The sequence below is a fragment of the Equus caballus genome, chromosome 7 (assembly GCF_041296265.1).
Source record: "Equus caballus isolate H_3958 breed thoroughbred chromosome 7, TB-T2T, whole genome shotgun sequence".
Lineage (NCBI taxonomy): Eukaryota > Metazoa > Chordata > Mammalia > Perissodactyla > Equidae > Equus > Equus caballus.
The window spans coordinates 63,319,022-63,345,665 of NC_091690.1; the positions used below are offsets into that span (position 1 = coordinate 63,319,022).

At 38.3% G+C, this 26,644-nt stretch overlaps 1 protein-coding gene across 29 annotated transcripts in view; it reads left to right on the top strand.

Annotated features, from left to right (window-relative positions):
- DLG2 (discs large MAGUK scaffold protein 2) overlaps positions 1-26,644 on the top strand; it is a 1,837,299-nt gene that overhangs the window by 894,630 nt on the left and 916,025 nt on the right. For 18 of the 29 annotated variants that reach the window (XM_023646512.2, XM_023646513.2, XM_023646519.2 and 15 more), the window contains one exon: positions 7,066-7,227. In XM_023646512.2, coding sequence (XP_023502280.2) covers positions 7,066-7,227 — 162 coding nt within the window. The remainder of the gene's footprint in view (positions 1-7,065; positions 7,228-26,644) is intronic. The other 11 variants (XM_023646509.2, XM_070274265.1, XM_070274269.1 and 8 more) reach the window with 1 other exon arrangement.

The following is a 26,644-nucleotide window of genomic DNA, read 5'->3' on the forward strand; positions in this document are numbered from 1 at the left end:
TGCAGGCGGCCCAGTGTTTCGTCGGTTCGAATCCTGGGCGCGGACATGGCACTGCTCGTCAGACCACGCTGAGGCAGCGTCCCACATGCCACAACTAGAGGAACCCACAACGAAGAATACACAACTATGTACCGGGGGGCTTTGGGGAGAAAAAGGAAAAAATAAAATCTTAAAAAAAAAAAAAAAAAAAAAAAAAAAAGACTTGACACCGAGAATGTTGTCAGTATACTTAACAGAAGCAGTGGAACTAACAGGTTTTGAGCATTTCCTAAATGTTAGGCTTTGGATAAGAAACTGTAATCATTCCTTACTTTTGTACCTGCTTCGTAACATTACTATAAGTCTTAAATGGGATACTTTCTATAACATTCTTAAAAAGGTGTTCATGGATAGTGTTCACTAACTGTTATATATTCTAATATTATTTACCTTCAAGAGCACACAAACATGTTCTTGCTCTCCCTGAGTTTGATTCATTTCTCTCTCTCTCTCTATCTCTCTCTCTCTCATCAGAACAGTGCCAACTCCTGCTGCAAGGGGGAAGCAGAGCACTTTTTATGCAGAAACAGAGATAGACCCAGATTTTTATTTATGAGGCCTTGAATGATTTGTGACTTATCCCTCAATTATCATACACTCTGCCAGTGTAGCGCCATCTTCCCAACTATGCCACAGAACGTTTGGTGATGAGTCAGATGCATGTAGGCTCCTGTGTTTGAATTCTGGATAACTCAGGATGGTTGTGACTCACACAGACATCAGCAGAATGTAGTGAGCAGAAACTGGTCAGACATCTTTGCCTTTGTCCATCCGTATGGGGGGCCCTGTGGTAGAAAAGGAGTGTGAGTATGATAGCATGCAGGTTCAGCTGGGAGGTTCAGCTTTTTGATCAGCTATATCATATTATTGCTCAGATTATTTAAGTTTAGTTTGGTTAAAGTCACATTTATTGGTCCCTTACTGTATGTCAGCCATCAGTGGGGCACTGGAGATTCAGAGATAAATATAAGGCCATCTCCGCTCTGGAGGTACTTGTGCGCTAGTAGGAGAGACGGTCATATGGACAGGCCATTGAAGTATAAAGTTGCTACTCAGTGACACAGATCTGTGCAGACCACTATGTGAGCATAAAGGAAGGACATTCTTTCAAGCTTAGCACTCAGAGAATGCTTCCAAGAAGAGGTGACACAATATAATTATCAAGAACCTGGAAAAGTTTGCCTGATGAAGAAGTCCAGGAGTGGGGAGCTAAGCTTCAGAAGGAGGAAGGGGATAGGTTTCCAGAAGCCAGGGACAAAATGAACTAAGAAGGGGGACATGAATAGTACATCAGTCTTCCCTGTCTTGAGCACATCTTCTACCTCACTCCCATAAGAGCTAGGAGAGAAAATATAATCTGTTTACAAAAGTTTCTTTTGCTCCAGAGTCCCCTCCAATGGACAAAACTGAGTAGAGGAAAAGAGGAAGGCACAGATTTTCAAACAGAGGCCTTCTTCAAACAGCCCTTCTTTTACAACCAATATGGAAACCCTCAAAGGTGCACAGAATGGCATCGATACCTAATTGATGAGACCTAGAATGAAAGATGGCTCAGAATTACCCAGAATATTAGAGCTGATTCTTAAATCAGGGTGTGACCTCTGTGAAGTTGTTTAATCTCCCTTGTTAGATGACTCTTGAAGATTTCCTATGAGTTATATTTCCTGAAGATAAAGTTGGCCTCTTGAGATCTTTGAGACCTAACCAGTTTAGAAGGATATTTAAGTATTCTAGCTCTAGGGTCAGACTAACATGTCTGAATCCTAGCTTGCCATTCACCAGATTTGTAATCTTGGAAAAATTCTTAACTATCCAAGTCTCAGATAAAGAGAAAAATAATACCTATCTCTCAGATGTGATGATGTGTATAAAGCATTTAGCACAGTTCCTGGCACATTAACTGTAACTACTATTATTATTGGTTTTAGTATTGGCATTAGTGTTAGGATTAGTATTTCTGTTAATATTAACATTAGTGTTAACATTAATATTAATCTTAGTATTACAAATCAAAAAATCATTTTTGTCCAGCCAAAGTTGAATCCAAGCAGAGAGATTCCACTCTGACATATCAGAGTGATTCCTTTGGAAGCTTGTATTTGAGTTAAATTTGGTACTTCTCACCACTTCTTGTTATCTCTTGCTTAGTCATCTCCTGCAGAAAACTGGAAGAAAAAGAAGAGAGGAATATTTGCCTGGCACCAGGAAGAGTATTGTAAGGTCCAAGGTCTCTTGGATGGTTCCCTCTGATGGTTCCCTTTTATTTATTGATGGTTCCACAATAAATAGCAATCTGTCTTTCAGCCTTGTCTCCTGCCACACTCCACCTCACATCCCAGGCTCCATCCAAATCTTTCATCAGGTTCACCAGAAGCAGACCTAAAATGGGGATTAGTGTGCGAATGATTTATGGGAGGTAGTTCCCAAGAGAAACTCTTAAGGGAGTAAGGGAAGCACTAAGAAGTTCTGCAAGAATGTAAGCCCAGATGTAGTCTAGCTTCAAATTGATCTCATCAGGTGCTTTGGAGTGTAATTTGAACCACTGAGTTTGTTTCACTTTGAGGTGTGGGAGTTGGGGGTTCCAGTATAACTCCCAGATACATCTGAGTGAAAATTACCCAAGGACAATCTTCCTGAGAAGTTTGCAGACATGGGCCTTGAATGTATAAGAGATTGCCATGGATTTGGGTGGGGGTAAAATAGCATCTGCTACAATCTACTTTAAGATCTCACTGTTCCCTCAAAACATCATCCCCTCCTATCCTTTATCCTCTCTGCACGTGTTATTGCCTTTGCTTAGAATACCTCTTACCTCTTTCCATCATCATTCTAGATCCTATTTCAAACTGGGAACCCTCAGACAGAATTGTTGATGACCCATTTCTGCTCTCACAGAAGTCAGTTTATACTTAGAGTGGTTATCACTCTGTATCATGACTGGGCTGCACATATGTATAACTCAATAATGTATAGTCTTCTCAAGGTTAAAAACTTGTTCTTATTCAGTTTATATTCTTCATATATATTACTACAGAAAGGCACGATGAGGAGAGCGTATATAATACTTAAGAATCTGATATCCTTTAAGATTGTGTCAAGCAAATGATGCAGTTGTCTTTTTTGCTTGAACCTGAGTTCATAATCTTTTACAATGAAAGAGGTTGCATCCAGCAGCTAAAATAACTTTGTAGTTTAAACGACTGATACCCATTTTATCCATTTGTTCAATTGTCATTCATAAATTTATTCAACAAATACTTATGGAACGTATGTGCCAGTTGCTGGACTAAGGACTGGAGATATGAGGATGAACAGGATCTAAATGGTCCCAGTCCTCAGGCAATCTTATAGTTAAATGTAAAAACTAACAAAATAAAGTCACAAGCAGAGAGCATGATAGAGTTTCTGATTGGGGGAGTATAGGGAGCTATGGGAACACCCATAAAATCTCAAACTTGCAGTTTGTGAAACCTTCCCAGGAAAGAGAATGTCAAATTTGAGGCCTAAAAGATCAATGAATATTAAAATGAATAATTTTTACTAATAAAATTTTAATTGAGCACCAAGATTGGCTTTAACATCTGATTTAACGCCTTCTTGGTTTTTAAAATGGGTCTTAAATTTATGGGAATAATCAATTTAAGTTCTTTGCAACACCACATAAGTTCAACTAAGTGTATCATTTGTATCCTGATAATTATTTATCCAAACAATTCAGTGGGATGTATATTTTTCTGAATGAAATATTTCTCTGAACTGATTGAATCCTACTGTAGGAATCCTTGAGGAACCACAGTAATCATTTTAACTTTGAAAAATTTTACTTTTAGTGCCCTTACATCTTTATGTTTCAGAACACAAGCATTTCCTGACTGTCGTGAACGATGTGAATATGGCTTCACATATGTTAAATTTTAAGCTTAAAAAATTCTTCAAAAAACTAAAAATGGAATTACCATATGATCCAGCAATTCCACTTCTGGGTATATATCCAAAAGAACTGAAAGCAGGCTTCTGAAGTGATATTTGTATACCCATGTTCATAGCAGCATTATTCGCAATATCAAAAAGGTAGACACAATCAAAATTTCCATTGACAGATGAATGGATAACCAAATGTAGTATATATGTACAATGGGATATTATTTAACCTTAAAAAGTAAGAAAATTCTGACACATACTACAACATGGATGCACCTTGAGGACTTTATGCTAAGTGAAACAAGCCAGTCATAAAAAGACAATTACTGTATGATTTTAAGTATCTAGAGTAGTCAAATTCATAAAAATAGAAAGTAAAATGGTAGTGCCAGTGGCTGGGAAAGGGAAAATGAGGAGCCATTTTTTAATGGGTATAGAGTTTCAGTTTTGAAGATGAAAATGTTCTGGGGATTGGTTATACATTATTGTGAATATACTTAATACTGCTGAACTGTACACTTAAAAATGGCTAGGATGGTAAATGTTATGTTGTGTACACTTTATCACAATTTGTTAAAAAGCTCAAATAACTAGAAGTAATGATTTGTTTGTATCTATTTATTCCACCCAGAGGTGGGAGTGGTGAGATAAAAGAGTTCAGAAGTAATGGGGGCTCAGCTTATCTAGCGGTGTTGGGTGGTAGCTCATGGCAGGGTAAGGAATCTTGAGCTCTTCCTGTGGGCAGTGGGAGCCATGGGAGCATTTTAAACAGAAGGACTTTGTCAGTTTGTGATGCACAAAGCCCCCTGGTGCACTGTAGAGAATGGAGAGGAAGGGGCCAATCTCAGCAGCAGTCTAGCCAGTCCAGAGGCTGTTGCAGTGGCCTAGCCGAGAGCTGATGAGAACCTAAATGTGGGCAGTGGTTGGTGGTGGGGAAGGAAGATGGAGTAGACTCAAGAATTACTTAAGATATAAACTACACAGACTCAGTGATTTATTAAATTGGCAGATGGTGGACTGTGAAAGAGAAGATGGAGACTGACTGACTCCCACTTTTCTGGCTCAGGTGACTGGATAGATGGTAGTACATCCCTGAGAGAGAACTGAAGAGGGAAAGGAGATGTGGAGGGCAGATGGGCTGAAAGCCAGAGACACTAAAATTGGCGTATGTATGACATTATTCCACTCCCAATGAACACATAACTGATCAAGAATAAATGTTAAATTGAACCCATGTTTCTGAGGCAGATTAACTTCCCAAATTATTCATAGGTTTGGGAAAACAGAAGTATGGTACTTTGCAATTCACAGAAATGCTCCAACCTCATTTTGTTGTGTGTTCTCAATGATGTGTCTTCTACCAAGCTGCTAATTCAGTTATCAGACTTGGGCTTCATCTCCTTATGGGAGTGGAGGAGAGGCTGATGATAGAAGAGGAAGGAATCAGATTCAAATTATGTGGACAGGGCCCCAACTCTGATGCCCACTGGTTAGGTGACCCTAGACAAGTCCCTTAACTTCTCTGAGTGTTAGTTTTCTCATAAGTGAAATGGAGCATCATAGGTAAGAAGGATTTCAATGGAAGAAAGAGATGAGAGTCCTTTCAAACTGCAATAAAGATAACTGTTAGCTGTAGTTTTTCTTTTGAAACAAATATTAAGCTTGGAACATTGCAGAAAGCCTCCCTGGAAAATACAAGTACTGATAATCAACTTCTGAGTAAGAATGGACAACATATTGAATTACCAACCCTGGGTAGTTCTTGTTAATGTCAGATTATGAGTCAAACTGAGAACTGATGTCCAAGAAATCATATTTTTTACCTTAAAAATGAAAAAACTGTAGGCATGATTTGTAGGAAGACATACTGTTAGTAATCTGACATGATAAAAATAACTGTTGATGATAACAGTAATGGCACACTGGGAAGAGGTAAGACATCACAGTAAAGCTTGACACAGTGTTACGATGATGTTTGGACCCCTGTCCCTAATACCCCTGGTCCATGCACAGGGAAAAAAGACAAAGTAAGACAAACTAGCATTTTATTAGCTGGGTTGGAGGTGGGATGTAGAATGTTTTCTTTTTTCTTTCCCAGGTAGCCCAACTGCCTTGAAACAGTGGACTCTAGTGGTGCAGCTCCGGAGGAAAAGGGGAGAGAAACAAAGAGACATAGAAATATAGGACAGAGACCTAGGCCAAGGCTGAAGATGGAGACTGACCCCATGGTCATGGCTACATTCCCTCAGACCATTCCTTGTCCTGACTTTTTTCCCTCTCTGCCAGCTTCCTTAGGTCTACTTGGAAGACTCAAAGGATGGCCTTTGTCTGAGGATGCTCTGACTGTTACAGGCATGTAGAAGAAAGGTGGTAAAGAAAAGAGGAAAAAGGATTCTGAGAAAGGGAACTATGACCTCTTTCCCCTCAGGAAATTATCTGAATGTAGTCTGACCCTTTGCCCTGATTTTTGAAGTTCTTTTAAAAAAAAACCTCCATACCTGGAAATTGTGATTTTTTTTTTTTTTGTCCCCAAATCTGACTAACCCAAATCAATGCTTTTCCTCTTTGGGTATGAAAGGAAGAGAAAAATGTCTTCCTTTTGAGTCCAATACAAATAATGTGGGTAAAAAAATTTTTCTTCATTTCCGTGGGAACTTAAACCTTTCACATATTCTGAAGCAAAATTAAGTTTCCTGAAAGGGTTGTATCAGAATTCTGTTTTCTTGCTCAGTACTTTTTATTCTCCATCCTTGACTTAGAAATTTGAGCACATACTTAGCTACTCCAGTCATTTAGAGGGTTACCTCCTCACCTACTTGGGTAGATTGTCTCAGTTACACTTGTTGCACTTCTGTAGCTTATAAACAGAGATAGTACGTTATCAGGCAAAAACAAGTCAGTAGCATTGGTCGATATTGATGGTTGGTTCGGTTTAGCTTGCGTTTGAGCTGGTTTGTGGTGACCATCAAAAAGAGCCTGCAGCAAAGCCTGTTTGGTGACGTCGACACTAGGTACTTACTGTATCCCGTAAATGGAGTTAGAATATGAAGTTCAGAACCTTTGCAAACACTAATGCTTTTTTTCCTTTCTTGTCTTTTCTCCTAGAAGTATCGATACCAAGATGAGGATGCTCCACACGATCATTCCTTACCTCGACTAACCCATGAAGTGAGAGGCCCTGAACTCGTGCATGTATCGGAAAAGAACCTGTCTCAAATAGAAAATGTCCACGGATACGTCTTGCAGTCTCACATCTCTCCTCTGAAGGTCAGTTAGATTGCTTTAGAGCCGGTGGCAGCGGTTGGTCGGCACTGTTCAGGGCAATGTTTGCGGGCCCAATTAAATGCGGTTCTTTAAAACATTCCAGTGGCCTATGGTTGCCAAAGGTCTTTCTGTGGTTTGGAGGATTACCTGGAATTCTTGACCCAGGGCAGTTGTTCTCACAGTTGTTTGAATGTCGGGAAAATCCTTTTAGTTGCTGAGAATGGGCTAAGGAAAGAGCCAAGGGTGAAAATCTCAAAAGGAAAATAAACTGACCGCATATTTAAAAAGCCCAGGTGTGTATCAAGGTTTCGTTCAAATGCTTTCTCTCCATCTCTATTCCCGGTCCCAGAGAAAACAAAGGAAATAAATATAATGCAGTAACACCTCGTAATTGCCCTACCATCTAGACTAAAAAGGAATATGTGTGAGTTAGCTCATCGACACCTCTGTTTTACACTGTATTTCCTTCTATTTGGTGTCAAAGTTTTCTAACACTTTCTACCTTTTCTCTTTAATTTTAAATAATTTCTTGATAAACAGTATTTTGACAAGGGACAATTAAATGAGAATCAAGATTTTCTGTGCTCCTTGACTGCAAATTACTCTTTTTTCTTTGCTGATGCTGTGGGACTTTGCACTTTGGATAAAAGCTTATAAATGTTGATTAAAGTTAAAAAAGAAAAATGGAACCGGAGTCAAAGATGTAATGCAAGAGAACTGAAATGAAAAACCAAACAAAACCAAGAAACTACCAAATAACTCCTTGGCTATTGCTAAAGAAAATTTTCTTTAGTTTTGTTAGCCAGAACATTCACTTTACCAGCACTTCCATGTAGCTGTGTCACAGTAAAAAAATACAGCCATACAGGTGACCCTGATGCTTTCTGGGATCTTATTATACCTTCCAAAACATCAAAGAAAGGCTAAATTATGTTTATTATAGTTCCAAACTTTGATACATTTTAAATACTCTAGCATCCTAAAAATATATTGTCAAATAAATTAGCTCTAGTTACCACCAATTAATTAAAATATTATGCTGATTGTCAAATTCGAGTAAACATTTTGTAATATGTAAAAAATATGTAAATATTATGCCTCTGGAATTCATTGTTCAACTCTTCCCAGAGTGTCTTTGGAAATCATTGAATGACTGATGGAATGGGTGTGTTTAACCTGGAGAAGAAAAGATTATTGTTGGAGGATAGAGGATTTACCTTCTTACACTTTAAGGGCTATCATGTGGAAAACATGATATTGGTGTTACCCAGAGGGCAGAAGCACGACCACCGGGCATAACAAACAGGAATGTATATTTAGGATCATTATAAGACCATGACTCCTGGCAGTAAGAGCTACCCCCAAAAAGATGTAGAGTACTGTGTGAAGCAGGAGTTCCCTGTCCCCAGACATCTCCCAGGCCTGGATGACAACCTGGTAGTAGTATTGGAGAAAGGACTCCTTCAGCGGGAGGGTACACAGAATTGTCTCTAAGGTCCAGTCTAACTCTAGGAATCGATGATTCTATTCTGTGGTCAGATGAATACCTTCTTTGTTTAAGGACAGTTTCATCTTTGCAAAGAAATGCTCATTCTTACTCTGTGTGCTGACCAGAATGCACCGAGAAGGGACAGAGCTGGGAGACTGGATTGCATGGAGAGTATTGCAATTTCAGTTTTTTCTTTCTAACTGGTTGGAAGAACCCCTGTAAGAACTTCTGTGGAGCCTCCCTTCCTTCTTTTCCCTCCCAACTTGTCTTTCTCCTCTTCCTAGCGCTTCCTTTTTAGTCAACTCTACAGTGCAGCTCCCAAAGGCTGCAAGCTGAGTAGGATAATTGAGGCCAGTCTAAAGCTAGCCTGGTCACAGTAAAAAATATGAACAAAATAAAAAAGCATGATAGGACCTTCATTTTGTATATTATTAAGTTATCAGCATATACATTGTAATGTAACTATCTGAACATCTACAGTTTGGGTGATTACACCATGTGTTATGCTCCTTAATGCCTCATTTGGACAATATCTATTAGAGTTAAGAGAAAGTTTGCTTTTCTGAAGATCTGATCTCAGATATAAAGGAATTTTCCTAGTTCCCCTTTATTCTTTGTTTTCCATGAATCTCAGAATTAAGTATCAACTTTGGTGGTTTTCCTTAGCTTGGGTTTTCTGTTTCTGTTTCTCTCTTCTATCTTATTTCTTATTCTGTTCTTTTTTAAAAAAATATTGGTTTTTATAGTTTTACTGTAGTGATATCTTTTACTCTAGGCATCTCATGTCAATTTTAAAAATAGCCACCTATGCGGGGCCGGCCCAGTGGCGCAGCAGTTAAGTTCGCACGTTCTGCTTTGGCAGCCCAGGGTTCACTGGTTTGGATCCCGGGTGCAGACATGGCATTGCTTGGCACACCATGCTGTGGTAGGCGCCCCACATGTAAAGTAGAGGAAGATGGGCACAGATGTTAGCTCAGGCCCAGTCTTCCTCAGCAAAAAGAGGAGGATTGACAGCAGATGTTAGCTCAGGGCTAATTGTCCTCCAAAAAAAAAAAAAGTAGCCACCTATAAATAATAAACTTCTGATATGAAGCATCAAGTTTAGAATAGATTTTTCTCCACTCTGGAACCACCAGCTCAGTGGTGTGATCCCCAAGGTGTTGTGAAGAGAATGGGAAGGTGAGTTCCCCCAGGACTTCTGCACCCAGGCTGTGAGGTAGCTATTTTGGAGCCAGGACTTTTCCCTTGTGACCTCTCTAGAGGTGTTGTTTATGCTGAACAAGATGTACTTTTAGATTGTCTTAATGAAGAGACTGTGGACCTTTCTTCAATCAGCAATAGTGATAGGGATAAATGTGCACGATTATTCTAGAAAAAGAAAACAACCTGATGGGTAGAGTTTGCCAATTTCATAGTGTAGATACTCCCACCGTGGTTGATTTCAGGCTGCCAACCTGAAGCTACTGAATGTATTTGAAAAGATGAGCACGAGGCTCGCTCTCCAGCACAGGGCTGCACTATGAGGCTGAAGCACATGTATTTTTATAGCACCAGGGCACGTTTCCCAGTCAAGTTGTTAAGGGGTTATGATATTATCACAGTTCAAGTATTTGGAAAACCTGCCGTGATTAAAATCTGTCTTATTTTCTCATAAAGGAAGCTATTGGGCCTAGAGAAATGCGAAGAAGTTACAAATTCTCAATCAGACCTGCCATATTTTCAACCTCTTTGCCTTCTTTGATCTGTCTGGTACTCTCAGGTCAAGCACTGGAAGGGAGAAGAGTGAGGAGGCAAAAAATATAATCAGATAATGCCCCCTGAATCCTGCTTCAGAGGCAATGTGGCTCTCTAATATTAATTAGGAAATTTACCTATGGCCGCCTAAACAGAATGAGATTGCTGGACAACAGTTTAAATGTGGCGTCGAGCAGGCTCTGAATCATTAGCTGAGTAATCTCAGTTTCAGGTCTGGCAATTGTTTCTTCCATCACACGGATCACTCAAAGCCTCGGTTCTGAGATTCATCTGCCTCTGGTGCACACACGCTGCCTGGCTGATGGATGGGCTTGCTTAGCCTGTTTTCATTATGCCTTGGCCAGTGTGAAGTATGGGGTTGGAAGGCCAAATGCAATTTAGCGGTGAACTCAAGGGAATTTGTTTTCTGTGCCTCAAGATGAGGATGCTTTCTCTTCAGATGCTACCTAGAATCTTTTGCAGAAGAAAGTGGCTTATAATAAAGCATGAGAATTTTCTTTTCGGTTTAGGTCAATTCAGTAAATATTAATTGAGTGTTTACTATGTGCACCATCATAGGTGATGGGGAAACACAGAGCAGTAAAACATGATTTTCAATATCCATATTACTCTTCTAGGGGACCTGACTTCTAATTATTTGTTATTTATTCTTTCTCTGCAACAGAAATTCAAATTCCTAAAGCTTGTATAATCTGAGACTCCAGACACCTAGCAGAGTACCCTTTACAGAGTATTTGTTAAAGAGAGAGAGATGGAGACAGAGAAAGGGAGAAAGGAAGAGGAAAAGCAGGGGAGGGAGGGTGGGCGGGCTTATTTTTAAGAACCTGGACATAAGAATGCCTGGATTTAAATCCTGGTCCTTTCATTTAGTAGCTGTGTGAACTTGATCAAGTTAATTAACCTCTCTATCTCAGGTTCCTCATCTGTAAAACAAAGGTAATAATAATATTTACCTAATAAGATTTTTGTACTAATTAAATGAAATAATACATGTAAACTGCTTAGAAAGTGCCTGTCACATAGTAAGCACTCACCAAAGGTTGTTTTTGATCTTGTTATTATCATCAGCCAGCTGCCATGACAAATACCTTAAAATCACTTATTTCATTTATCTCATTTTATCTCTGTGAGGTATGATACCCGATTTAAAAATTAAATAGTTACCTTCAACCAAAGAACTAGTAAATAGAAAAGCTAGTATTCTTAACTCAGGTCTCTCTGGATCCAAAGACTGTATTGTTTATCACTTCTGCTATGTCATCTTCCTCTAAACTGTTCTGCTATTTTTAAAGAGGTCTTAGATTCAAATTTTCGTTTATTGACTTCATGTATATAAAAATCGAAGGTTCTTTTTTCATATAGCCTTATTCCTAAAAATAAAATAGCCATAAAATATAAGAGAATGTGTACAAAATTTGATTTTCTAAATGAAAATCATGAAGAGTAGTGAGAGAGGAGAACATTATGAGGCAACAGAAGGAAAATATGTTCTGTCTTTAAAACATTTTAATCCACCTACTAGTAAACTCCCAAGGGACTAAATTCTGCTCCCATGACAAAAAGTTGTATTTGGGCCTAGTTTCCTTTTGCAAAATTTTTGAAGATTATAGCAATTTTTTCTGAGCAAAAGAGACACACTTTGTTTTGAGCATTTGCAGAATTTTTCACATTGAGATATGCTCTGCACACTAGGTACGTGTGTCATTGGTTAGAACCCAGGTAAATCCAGCCTACCACAGTGCTCACATTTCTCCTTCTCAGGACCTGGCAAGATCTATTTCTGTAATTTTTATTTGGTTATTCACTTTTTTAACTTGTATCCTATATATGCTTAATTTTATAAACTATCATCATTTTCAGAGATAAGCAACGTAGAAGTTATACATTCAACTATCAATCAATAAATGAATAAAGCTACTCTTTATGTTCTGTTTCATGTTAAGATGACATTTGTTAGACCAGAAAACCAAGTGGTTGTTTAAATTCTACTTTTACTTCATAACCATTAGTTTTATTTTTATAAAGTTACTATCAGTATTGCCATCATTATACTGATGCCCTTGTAGGGGAGGACGACGTTTCCTCTACACTCTCTGGGTTCATCTGGCCGGAGAATGAATTAAATTCACATGAGACAGAATAGCAGGAGAAAATTAAACAAAGCTTTATAACATGTATACATGAGAGAGGTTCAGGCAAGGTGAGCAACTCTCCAAAATGGCTGAAGCCCCCACCTTAAATATCATCTTCAGCTAGTGACAAAGGAGGATGTTGGGGGTGGAGGTGGAGTCGATCATGGGAGATTACCACACAAGTACAGTAAACAAATGCAGATTTAAGTCCTTGCCTTTGACACCGATTAAGAGTTTCTAGAGATAAGGTCATCCCCCCCTTCATATTGGTACAGAGAGGGAAACACCTTTACAGATGGAGATTTCCTTTACAATGTAAATGTCTCCTAACAAAGGGCAAGCAAGTTCCACTTCTCAGAGCCTCCTTCCCGTCTGCAGTTTATAAAAAGTAACCAGCCCCAAATAATCTTCATGCCAAAGAGACATATCTTGGGTTGGCCAATGCCAGTCCCCCACATCCTCAAGGTCAGGGTCTATGTCGCTTTATTCATTATTATATCCTCAGTCTTTCAACAAATACTAATTATTTGTAAGTGGCAATATGGGCACTGTTATGAATAATTGCCTTCTGGAAGGTTGGTGATATTGACATTAAAATGAACAGGAAATCAAGGCTCAGACTTCTTGTTTTTCCCTTTCTGTTGTCCTCTTCTCCCTTATTAGATCATCACTGATACAGAATTTAATCAATTTTAAACCTCATAGTTCCTCATATCTGAAATCTGGATGTGTCCTAAAAGCAATGGCATCTTGCAATTAAAATTGGCAGCACCTTCTAGGTTACATAAAAAATGGTGTGTCTTACAGTCAAAGCTGTCTTAGATTCAATGACTATTTACAAGGAAGATTGAAGCTATCTTTCATAGATTGGTGTGAATTGCTTTAATCAGATAAATATAATTTTCTGTCCTCTAATTCTCTTTGAAATTGGAGTAAACAGTTCTGGGAAGCTTTACTGGAAAGTGAGAGTATGAGAGGTTGAGATAGACTTACATACACTTTGACAATTGGGCATTTGTTGAATATATATGGGAAAACATATATGGAGAATACATAGGTTGTACAAGTTTGGAGACATTATAGGGGGGATTGCTCAGGCATGGGGAAGCTGATATACAGAACTGCAGACAAGAAAAATAACAAAGTTTACTTTGTTCCACTGACTATTTTCTTACCAGAGTTGCCAGAGCCTGCTTATAGGAAAGTACAATTTAACCAATAGTGCAATAAATCCTCTCCCTCCATGAAGCTTTTCCTATTAACTCTTGCCTGACTCCAGCTGGTCATAATATCCTATAACACATGAAGTTAGTGTGTCCTGCATAGTTAGCATTTTTATATATACCTCATTCTATTGTTCTAAATAATTTTTGTTGAACTACGTATTGTCCTTTCCTCTGGATATGCCATTATCCTTGCTCTTAATAAATGTGTAAGCTTCTATGAGCTGGACCACATCTTATTTTTATTTTGCTTTTCTTTTTTCTCTCTTGTTGGCATCTACAATGAAACTAGACCAGGATTTCTCAAAGCGTGTTTGGTGCAATTGGTCAGCTTTATAAGGAAAATAAGGGGGTGAATGCTGAAAACATTTGAGAAGTTAAATCTAATAACTTATTGAAGTATTTCTAAGAATCTTTAATATGATAATATGCACATAAACCTCTAAGATTGGGATATGGTTAGTACACAGTATGTCCCAAACATGTTTGGTCATGGAACGCTTTGTGCCAAATAAAATTATTTTTTGGTTGGATACATACACTTTTGGAAATACTACAACAGACACATAGACTATGGCTAATACAACCAATAGAAAATAATAGCATAAAAATTTATTCTGACCCTGGAATTAGACTCAACCAGATACAAATACCCAGTCCTCTACTTACTAGCTGTGTGAGCTTCCTCAAGTTATTTAAATTCCTTAAGCCTTGAGTTTTTTATGTGCAAAATAGTGGCATCAACTCATATGCTTTTGTGAAGTTTGTGAGGAAAATCTATACAAAATCTTAGCACAGAGCTTAAAACATAAGAAATACACAAAAATGTTAGCTATCCTTACTGCTATTGATGTTTTGTTATTAGGAGTTGTATGAATTAGTGTTATTTCAATATTCTAAACTAGAAACTTTGGGGTTATTTTTGAAATTTTTTTCACTTTAATTTCTTTCTTTGTTTTCAAATGTCTTGCTGTTCTCACCTTCCTCTTTCTATCCACAGCTACCATCCCAGTCCAGGTTTTCATTACCTCCAAGCAGAAAGTATTGTGATTATTATAAAACATCATGGGGTTTGGAGCCAAAAAATATATATTTGAATCCTGACTCTGCACTTTGTGGCTGGGTAACATTGGGAAAATCATCTAGGATTTCTGAGATGCAATTAATTTTAATATGAACAGAATCTTTTATGTGTATGGATTGATTGATTGATTCATTCATTCATTCATTCATTTGTACAGTAAAGTCTCTTTGACCTCCTACTGAATGCTGGGTTCTATGTTATTCCCTGAGGATACGAAGAGGAACTTACACGCTATAGTTAGATTCACAAGTTTAGAGATGTATACATACAATATGTCATGTTATGTGCAATAAAGAAAGCAGCAAAGAAGAGGTAAATTCTCCCAAGACCTAGTTTAATTTTCTCTGAGATTGGAGAGCTAGGGAGGAGTGTGGTCAGAGAAAGCATTATAGAGGGGGTCATTTTTGACTTGAAGGAAGTAGGAGATAAGGGAGAAAGGTCAAGGCTGTCCTAGACACTAGTAATTGTGTAGCACTACAGAAGAATTCTGGAAATTACAGATAGTTGAGTAAGGCAGAGGGAAGCGGTGTAAGGATTAAAAAGGGGTACAGGACTGGGCCCAAAGCCCATAAAGCAAGGGAGGTGGGTGGGAACAGAAAATGAAGAGCTTTATGTGGAGATTGGACTTCACCTTATAGGTAATGAGGAGTGACTACACAATTAAAAAAGGAGAGAGACCTGGTCAGATTTGCAAATTAGATCATTACTCATGTCATGTAGCAGAGTGGAAGAAAAACAAGAAAAGGGTGATATCACAATCAAGGACATCAGGTAAAATGTGACAGGTGGACAAGCTCTAAGATAAAGCAGAGGCATTGGGAGGGGTTGATTATGTAGGGGAGGAAGACCCACTCTGGGTGTTTCTGGCCAGACAACGAATTAAATTCATGTGAGACAGAATAATAGGAGAAAATTAAACAAAGCTTTATAATATGTGTACATGGGAGAGACCCAGAAAAATTGAGTAACTCACCAAAATGGCAGAAGCTGTCACCTTAAATACCACTCTCAGCTAAAGACAAAGGAGGATGTTGGGGGTGGGGGGAGTCAGTTATGGGAGATTACCAGAAAAGCACAGTAAAGAAGAGTAAGGTCATTATGCAGATTTAAGTCCTTGCCTTCTGCATTGGTAAGAGTTTCTAGAGATGAGGTTATTCCCCCTTCTTCCTGATACAGATGGAGATTCCCTTTACAAAGGTAAATGTCTCCTACAAAGGGTAACTTCTGCTTTTCAGAGTTTCTCTCATGTCTGCAGTTTTTAAAAATAACCAACCCCAAATAATCCTCGTGCCAAAGAGACATATCTCGGGGTGGCCAATTCCAGTCCCCCACAATTAGAAAGATTATTTAGGAAGACATATCATCAGGACTCTGACACCTATTAAGTATAGAAAGTAGAGGAGAAAAAGAAATAGAGGTTAATTCACAAATTTTTTATTTGACCAATTGCATAGAAGAGGTATCATGAAATGAAATCAAGAACGCCAGATGAAGAGCAGATTTTAGGGTGGGAAGAAAAGATCCTGAGTTTAGATTTGAATAATTGAGTTCAAGATATTTATGTTGCACCCAGGTAGAAGGATTTTGAAATAAAGATCTGGGAATTCAGAGAGCTCTGATGTAGAAATGGAAACTTGGGAGTCTTCAGTGTTGTTGAAGCAGTATAAATGGGATCGCTCAGGACAGAGGGAAGAGAACGCTGAGGACTGAAACAGGAAACAAGCCCACCATGTTGTGGTTTTACGGAGAGAGGGACCTACTGAGGAGACCAGGAAGCAGTGAGTAATTCACCACAATGTTTAGCCCTTAGTGGATTGATATTTCTATTTTTTTAACTGAGTTATGAGTTTCTAGTAAAAGGAGATCATATATATATATTTCCTTTAAGATTTTATTTTTCCGTTTTCTCCCAAAGCCCCCTGGTGCAAAGTTGTGTATTTTTAGTTGTGGGTTCTTCTAGCTGTGGCATGTGGGATGCTGCCTCAGCATGGCTTGATGATCGGCGCCAAGTCTGCACCCAGGATTGGAACCGGTGAAACCCTGGGCCTCCAAAGCAGAGTGCGTGAACCCAACCCCTTGGCTACGGGGCTGGCCCCCAAGAGGATCATATTTTATACATACAAAAATATGCACTCCTCTATAGTGCCTAGGATCATGTTGGCCAAACACCGAATGCCTTTTAAATACTTGTTACTTGATCAATAATTTAAAAAAAAGAAAGAAAGAAAATATCTTAAGAGATATAATTGACTATAATAGTCTTGGGGTCCTCATCATCAACTGAAAAAACAATGTATTTTTTTAATTTCTAGCAATCGTGTTTTTTAGTAATATTACTAATTAGAAAATTAAGCTGATGTTACTATTTTTTAAAAATTAGTAATTTTCCAAAATGTAAAATCCTTTCATTTCTGTTTCTTGCCACTAGATGGCAGAAGTAGCTGAGCTGATGGTTCAGGAAGCATCTGGTCTTGGGGAAGTAGCTGAGATTTGTGAGGCTAAATTGAGAAGCTCTTAGTTAATAAAAACATAAGACAGGTTTGGCAGAGATTTACATACTTGTGAATAATGCATTTTGTTCCAGGCCAAGACCTTGGTAAGAGGAAATGGTTGAGTGAAACATGGCCTTGACAGACATATACTGAATCCAAGCACAAAAGCTCCTGGTTGAAATTCTATGCAAATCAAACATTTTTTGCTTCAATTATTATTAATTGGAAAGGGTACCAATAACATACCTCATATAATACTGGATATTTAAGCCAGGAGTTGGAAAAAGGGAAGAAGAAAATAATAGTCATAGGACCTACCACAGCATCTCATAATTCAAGAATGCTCTTTAGAACTAGCCCACTACGGGTTAATGAGTTCCCACCATTGCTTTGGAAAGATAAATCAACAGAATGACATCCAAATGTCCTATTTCTCTCATCTATATAATAATTATAGCAACAATAGTAATGAATTTTCTCTAAGAAATATTAGGTTATGTATAAAAGGCATAACTGGTTTTTTAAAAACGAGGAGTGTTTATAATAATCCTAAGTAAGTGTCATTAGTGATTATTTGTAGCTGCAGATATTCCTAAAGAGTTAGCTCAGTTAACACACAGAAGTTCTTCTTAAGACTAAGATTTTACTACTGCCAAGGCTTTCTGTAGGAATTAGAAATAATGTCCCTAAAGCTCGGAGATGCTGCCTATCAGTAAAGGATAGTAATTAATACTGTTATTAATGATGCTGTTGTTACTGATGCTCTAAAATGATACATAACTCTTATACCCCTCCCCCATTAAAAAACTTGGAGTTGCAACCCTTTTGTGAGCATGTTTTCAATTCCTTCTTTTAGCAAAGACACATAGAAATGATTCCAAATCTCACACATACATTCATAAATACGTGTTGACATTGATTGGGCTGTAGGATTTTTAACTCTTTCCTAGCTAATCCATAAGAGTAACAGCATACAGTGGAAAGCTGATGGACTTTAGAATCAGACCTACTTATGTTCAAATTCTGGCTCCTTTGCTGTCTAGCTGTGTCCTTTAGCAAATCTATCGACACCTCTCCTATTGTAAATAATGATATGGAACTCACGGCATTGCTGTAGGGATTATTTGAGATAATACATGCAAAGTCTTCAGAATAGCACCTAGGAGGTACTCAATAAATGGTAATTATTTTATATTTAAAAAGTAGGAAATGTAGGTGTATGCAAGAACAAATCTGAATTTAAGAGCAATCAACTCTTTGAGCTCTCAATAAAGATATGCTCTTATTATCATATCTCCATACTTGCTGTTATTGAGATAATGGCTTTACATTACAGAATATCTCCACCTCAGCTAAGCAAGGGTACATTATCCAAAATGGTTATCTTTCATACGAAAGTGAGTGTCACTTTGGCTAGTTCAAACAAAGTGTAGCAAATAAGTTTGGGTCATGACCAGGTTTTGAGTAGTCCAAACAAGACTATACAGAAGCATAAAGAAATATACTTTCCTTAGTGGATAGTTATGGAAGATGTTAGAACATGTGTATAATCTTTCAAGGTAGTTACTGGGAGGGAAGCATTGATTTAATTATACAATTCCTGGTGTGTTTATTTAAAAATTATTACTTAAAAAATTAAAAAGCGTTATTTCATGGTAACAAGCTGATATCTAGTAAGCTTTGAGTAATGAAATAGAGCTATTTAACAAACTTACTGATATCATACATTAACCACGTTAAACGTCTAGAGAATATTATTATTAATCTATGAAAATAGAAGCAGTTTTGCTCTATGTCTAGCAATGTATTTATAATCATACCCCTCTAAGTCTAAATATAGATCAAATCCTACTTCTTGGAACTCTAAAGGATCACTCTAGCACCATTTCCTATGGTGTAATTTTGTTGTTGTTGAAATCAAGTGCACTTTAACCTGGGGTTCTCTTCAACAAGGAGATTTTAGTTGTAGCAATAGTCTTTATTTCTTCATTTATGTTTGTTTAACAAAACAACTAGGTTCCTTGTCAGGAGAGAGGGTATGATGCAGTTGCTAAGGTCTAAAATTCAATTTTGTGAATTCTTCTTTTTTATATTTGTATCCACTCAGCAAGCTTTCCGTCTAGAGACTGTTTTAGGAGAAATAATAACAATAATAAAGTGTAGTATTTATTGAATTCTTAATACATGCTGGCAGTATTCTAAATGCTTTACAGGTATTGAGTTATTCCATTCAACCACACCATAAGATAAGTTTTCTTATTTTCCCCACTTTATGGACAAGGAAAATGGGCACAAAGAAGTTAGAAAAAACTTTTCTAAGTTCACACAGTTAGTCCTGATAGAACTGGGATATAAAACCAGCTAGACTGACATCAGACCCCTCTCTCTTAGCCACAGCCCTATTTTATTCATCAGTAAATGCAATTATACAGTTTGAAAACTGAAGGGAACAGTAGAAATCATCGAATCCAGTTTGAATCCAATTTCAAACTGCAACTGACCCATTAGTAGAAGTGAAATCAATTTACTTGGTGATTTTAGAATAGAGTAGAAAATATAAGAGTACATCACAAGTAGAAATATTTTTTTCAGTTTAGTGTGGGTGTGTTTGGGTGTATACTGACTCATGCTGTAAAATATATTTCCTATTGTGATCAAGATCAGGAAAGTCAAGAAGCCACTGATCCTGTCCAACTTTCCCATATTACAAAAGGAGGGGTGGTGAGGAAGAAAACTTTCGGCCCAGAGAAGTTAAACAATTCCTTAAAAATACGTTGGTCAGAAATGGCAGAGCCTCAACTTGAACAGTTTCTATTATTAACTACTGCTGTTTTCTCTGTCCAGCATCTGTTGTGCCTGCCATTACTCCAATTAAGTTACTTAAGCCAGTGGTTCTCAAACTTGAGTGTTTCTCAAAGTATCAGAATCACACAGAGGCCCAGCCCCATCCTACTTTGCTAAGCCTGGGGATCTATATTTTTATTAGCCCTCCAGGTGACCTTGTTACACCTGAACTTTGGAGAACTGCTGTCTTGAACTGCATGATGCCATAGCATTGACTGAATGATTGCATGTGTGTTACAAGAGCTCTTCTAAACACCATGAGAGACAATAAAGGAAGTGAGAGATACAGCCTCTATGAGGAACTTAATTCTGTTAGGGAAATCAGGATGAGCATGAATCATTTAGTGAACAGAAATGTGTAACTGAGTGCTAAGCACAAACGGTATTCCAGGAGGCAATTTTTGAATTCCTCTATAGGCACATACAAAGGATACCCCATAATGCTTATTTAAAAGAAAATGAAAATATTTTATGAGAAAATATGGTAGAGAAAGCTGAGTTGATTTTCCCCGGCTCACAGAGGAATTGCCAGTGTCAAGCAGGTGGATTTAACCCCAATGCGACGCTCCCAAGAGGTATTTCCCCAGGCCAGCTGACTCACCAGCATCACTGGGAAGGCACATGATTTGTTCCTTTTTTATTGGCAGAACATTGAGTGTGTTAGAGCTTGCGGCCAATTTTGGGTCACAGGTAAATTCATTTAAAATGTCTTCAAGAGGCTCTTACTGAAGTCCCTTTATACATCACACTAGTGGAGAATCACCTCCCTGCTACCACCTTAAGGGCCATGAAGCCACAGGGCACAAATAGAGTCATGGGTCACTTGTAAAAATTAGCTTGAAATGATAGTAATTGAACTTCAGAACTGGAACTCTAGAGATTTTCTGGTTTTATCTCCTCATATTATATGTGAAGGAATTTAATAAATTGTTTTGTTGGTGGTTTATTTTCTCAGAGAACAATAAGACATTCATATTACCAGCTTTTAATTAGAAACAAGCAATATAAAACTTATAGCATTTCTAAAAATAGGCTTATTTCTCTATTATGTACAATTAAAGTGGAGCTGCCACTATCCATTCAACATATTTATGTGAATTAGAAAAGGGAGCCCCTACTCGAACAGCATGATACCTTGTTATTATTTAGATCATGTGCTGCATGGACCCAAGCAGTAAATTCCCTATATAGTCAGATGACCTGATATTCAATAGTAAGAACACAGAATCATGGAACTTAGAACTGAGGAGAAGCATGTGAAATAATATAGTCTAATTCTGTTATTTTATACATAAAGAAACTAAGAGTCAGATGGGTCATGAGACTTTGCCTGGACAGGCACACAGTTAACGCTAAAGCTGAGACAGGAATCTAGGTCCCAGATTCCCAGACCAGAGTTTATTCCTCTATTTCACAAGAAAAGCAGGGAGCAGGTGTGTTCTCCTCAGCAGGTCACAGAGGTTTACTTATTCCCATTTCTATGCGATGTTGCTGGAAATTGTTATCACTAACTTTTTATTTGTTTATGCCAATTTTCAGCTTTCCCAAAGGGCCAAAGTGAGGTTGTTGATATTGGACCAAAATGTCTTTCATTCTAAAACTCTCCAGCTAAATTGTGTGCATCCAGTTTGATTCAGTAAGAATAACATCTATTTCATCACTAGTTAAGTCTGATATCACTTTGTGTATTCATGTAACCATTGATGAGATAGTTTTATAAAACCAGAATGTAAAAGATCCATATCAGAAAGACCAATCTACATAGTGGCAATACTATTATTTCTCTTATCAGGTGTTTTCCCAGAGCTGCAGGGCAGTGTGGGCTTGGTGTCGGGAGTGTGCCATTCAGGAAATCACTGAAGCTCTCTGAACCCTCATTCCCACATTTGTGTACTGAGGATAATAATAAATAAATTTAGGGCAGTCATTAAGACTAAGGAGGTGGTTGTCAGCTTGAATTTTACTATCTGTACTTAAAGCACATCCCACTCTCCCCTAGATCCCTGTGGCTACCTCCACTTTCCCTTTCTATTTTTCTATTCTCCATTTGCCTTTCCTTTCTCTTCTCCTCATTCCCACTTTCTAGAATGATCAATGGAGAAGGAAAAAACAACACATGATAAAGAAATAAGAGCTTGGGGGGTTCAGCAAACAGTCAGTTCAAGTTGTCAGTATGTGGGGCTCTCGAAAAAGTCAATGGGATTTTCGTCTACAGTAATGGAATTATCATATCAAGAACAAAGAGATGATAATTCTGCACTGTTCCAGAGAGTGGCATTAGGATCTGAGAATCATGTTTCAGGGAGAATAGCTGCAAAGTAAGAGTGCTTCCAGAAAGGGGCAAATAGACTGGTGAGGGGATTAAAACCATGTCAGATGGAAACATCAAAGGCATGAGTGATGTTGCTCTTGGAGAATAGACTCAGCTCAGGGGACATGGTAGTTCCTGGCTTCAATTTGTTTTGAACAAACTATTATATACAATTTCTGTAGACACCATGACCTCTAGAGTAAACAATGAGAAGATAGAGTCCAGTTTTGTAAGTTTTGTTTTTTTTTTTTAATAGAGCTGTCCAAAGATAGAATGGGCTGCCTCACAAGATAGTGAGCTTCCTGTCACTGGAGTTATTCAAACAGAGGCTAGAAAATTCTAAGTGAAATATTGTAGAGATGATTCACGTATGAGATAAGACATTGAACAAGTCTCTTTAAACTTTTTGAAGTTATTAGCCCCTTTGAGAAATTAATAAAAACCATGGGCCCTTTTCCCAGAAACAAAACAAAACAATACACAATATATACCCACAAAAATTTCTCATAAAACTTTGGGGATGATATGGATCACTTAAATCCCATCTGTGAACTCCCTAAGGACCACAGACTCAAGGTTAAGAATTTCTGGGAGGAATGAATCTCAAGCTCCCTTCCATCTCTAAGAATCTATGATTGTCATTTCTCTGCCTCACAGTTTCTGCCTGGGTAAGGAATGCTTGTCCTTCTGAGAAGAAATCTCTTCTAAGTGTCAGAGAAAAACAGGAGGAGGTCTTCTGATCCAGTGTGTCAGTGAGCCACACCTGGTTGCAACAGCAGCTCTCAGCAGCAGAGAGCAGCAGGTTCCCCCAGACAAGAAGGACTGAGGGTGCTTGGCTTCAGGAGAGTGCTCTAAATGTAGAACCTCCACTTCTGATCCCATTTCTTTCAGTATTTTTCATGTATACTCCGAAGGCAATTTTCTGTGTTTATTAGTTATTATCATAACCTTTTACCAGCTATGCAAGCCAAGAACTATAATATCTTGCCTCTCTGAATTCAAGTTTTAACGGTCATAAGATTGTTTTCTTTATGTGGAAGGGAAGTTGCATCCTAGCAAAGAACTGATTTCAAATTACCCCATCAGCTTGCTAAAATGATGATGCAATTTTTTCTGTAGGATTCAGGCACAAGAGGGTGTCCGATTTGTGGCTAGACTGTTCATGAAAATGTCAGTCATAAAATGTCAGTCATAAAATGTGCACCGGGTATTTATTTTTTCATCAGCGTCACAAAAGTGCACTTGAATTGGATTCTTCTCCTTTTCCCTGTACCATTAGGATATTGACAGGTTCAGATTTGCTGGATTTGAAATTTTGAGAACAGCTAGCTCATAACATTTCGCTTTCTGCTCCAGGGCAGGGTGAGTTGCTTATAAATCAGGCTTCAAATGTGATGAATCGGATGTCTCCAACTCAATTAGCTTAATGTGGGTCGGAGGATTTCCAGGTTTTTGCAGCCTCTGTTTTACTAATCCTTTGAGCAGACTGTTATATAAAATGTGGCTGTGTATTAATGCCCGAGTCTCAGGAAAACACGGTTGGTATTTTTCATTTCAACATCTAATGTCATCCTGGATTTCATAGCTTTGATTTGGATCCCAAGCCACTGAGTGATGGTTCTTAACATGATTTATATTGTTGCAAGCCTGACCTTGTTATCTTTCTGCCTTCTGACCGAGTTAAGAAAGTAGCCTAATAGAATTGCTGCTGTCACTGGGTGATTTAATTGGGGGCGGTGGGGAGTGGGGGGGTGGCGGTGAATCTCAGCGATTTAAGGAAAACTGCAGAAGCTGTAGCTGTTCTTCTGTCAAATAAATGATCAGATGAGATGGGCCCTAGCAAAGCAGATGCTGACAGTTTCAAGAGCTTTCAACATACTCATCATACTTTGGTGGTGAGATTTGTTGGAGGAATTGATTATGGAGTTTGTTTCTCGTTTTCTTAAAGTGTGTGTATTGAGGTAGTGAATAATGTTTATTTTAAACAAAATATCTTAGGGGCCAACCCCATGGCCGAGTGGTTAAGTTCGTGCGCTCCTATTTGGTGGCCCAGTGTTTCGCTGGTTTGAATCCTGGGCACAGACATGGCACCACTCGTCAGGCCATGGTGAGGCGGCATCCCACATGCCACAACTAGAAGGACCCACAACCAAAAATACACAATTATGTACCGGGGGCTTTGGGGAGAAAAAGGAAAAATAAAATCTTTAAATAAAATATCTTAGATTTAAATACATTTTATGCTTAGGAATATTATTTGACATCTTCTCTATATTGTCTGTTCATTAGCTAAGTTATTAGCTATGTATTTTCTTCTCCTTCCCCCTCTTCTCTTTTAACTCCTCTATCAATCCGAGCTCCATTCTTGCTCGTTAATTCTTAAGAACAAGGACTTTGAAATGATACCTGCATGGTTCAGTCCAAGCTCTACCACAACTTGCTGTATGTGACCTTGAGCAAGTCATTGGTCTCTCTAGGCTTTGCTTTTGCATCTATTACATGATAATATCAGTAACTCCCTTATGGGGTTGAAATGAGAATTTAGTGAGATTGAGCACTGTGCTGCTGTGCTCATGGTAAATTAAGGTTCAGATTAGTTGTTATGCATTGTTTGAGTACCTACTCTGGGCCAGGCACTGTGAGAGGCACCACAGAATGGGTGGAGTGATGAATGGGACATAATCCATTTGCCTTATATCCACATATGATGTTTTATAGTTTACAGGATGCTCATACGTTTCTCCTTTCATTAGCACAACAACCCAGTGAGAGAGGTACCAATTGTTATTACTCACACCTTTCAGAGAAAGAAACTGAGACCAAATAAGATTTGGCTATTTGGTTAAGATCACATAGTTAAACTCTTTTGCAAATTCCTACTACAAATGTATTGTACGTTCATTATATTATTCCCTGTGCTAGAAATCCAAAGATAAACGAGAAACAATCCCTATTCTAAAGGATCTCAACGTTAAGTGCAGAAGAAAAACAAATAAATAAGGTAAATAAAGTAGCTGCACACAGGACAGAGTTACCAGTAGCCTTCTTTTCCCCTCATATCATCTCAAACCTAAGGTCTTTAAGGCACTACATCCCAACAGTTGGATCTACTTTGCCCACAACGTTCTCTATGCTCCTAGAAATTCTTGGTAAATATTGACATTGTTTACTCAGAAATCTGAGGACAGAGAGAAGTTCCCATGCAGAAAAACTGAGGAAAACTTAGCACACCACAATAGGTACAGTGGTACTCGTCCTGGGAGGGCACAGGCAGAACTGTCTTTATGGCTTTACTGAGAAATGCCTGTTGCCTTTGGAAATGCCACCTGGCCTATTGCCCATACTGAAGAAGGAACAGCAATAATCGTAAAGCCCTTTGCTTGCCTTAGCTGAGGAAAGAGCTTGCCCTTAGACACAGAGGCAAAGGTAGAAACCCCAAAACAGCTGGGTTTTCCTTGTCACAACAAAGCAGAGTTTACACCAGGCCAGACCCACTCTAGCTCTTGCCACAGCCTATTCTCTACATCCTGGTTCCAGTTAAATTGGTTGGAAATTGGCTTCACTTCAACCAAGTACCTCATTTGAGGGCACTCCTCAAGTTTGAGGAACAGAAATAATCCTAAACCCTTTTGCTTGCCTTGGCTAAAAAAGTCAGGTAGTAGACTTGTTGGCTTTGTGGCATGCAGAACAAATTTTGAACATTAGCTCTGTTATCTGCTAGGTGTGTGACTTTGAGCACATCACAGAAAGTTCTAGGTCTCCATAAATGCATCTTATTTACCTCAAAGTGTTGCTGTGAGGGTTAAAATAGTTTTCCCCACATTTTACCTAATCTTAAGAACCATCCTTTGAAAAAGATCTATGTTCCTGGACCCATTTAGACTTACTGAATCAAAATCTCCAGGTAGCGGCCTGAGAACCTTCATTTTTAGCATACATCTCAGATGATTTGTATCGTTTGGCAAGTTTGGGAAACACTGAGGAAGAGCGTATAAAGAGCCAGCACAGTTGTCTGGCACCCGGCAGGCACCATGAGCGCTCCTCAGTGTTACCTTATCATTGAAGATTGTTGTTGATGTGAGCATTCATA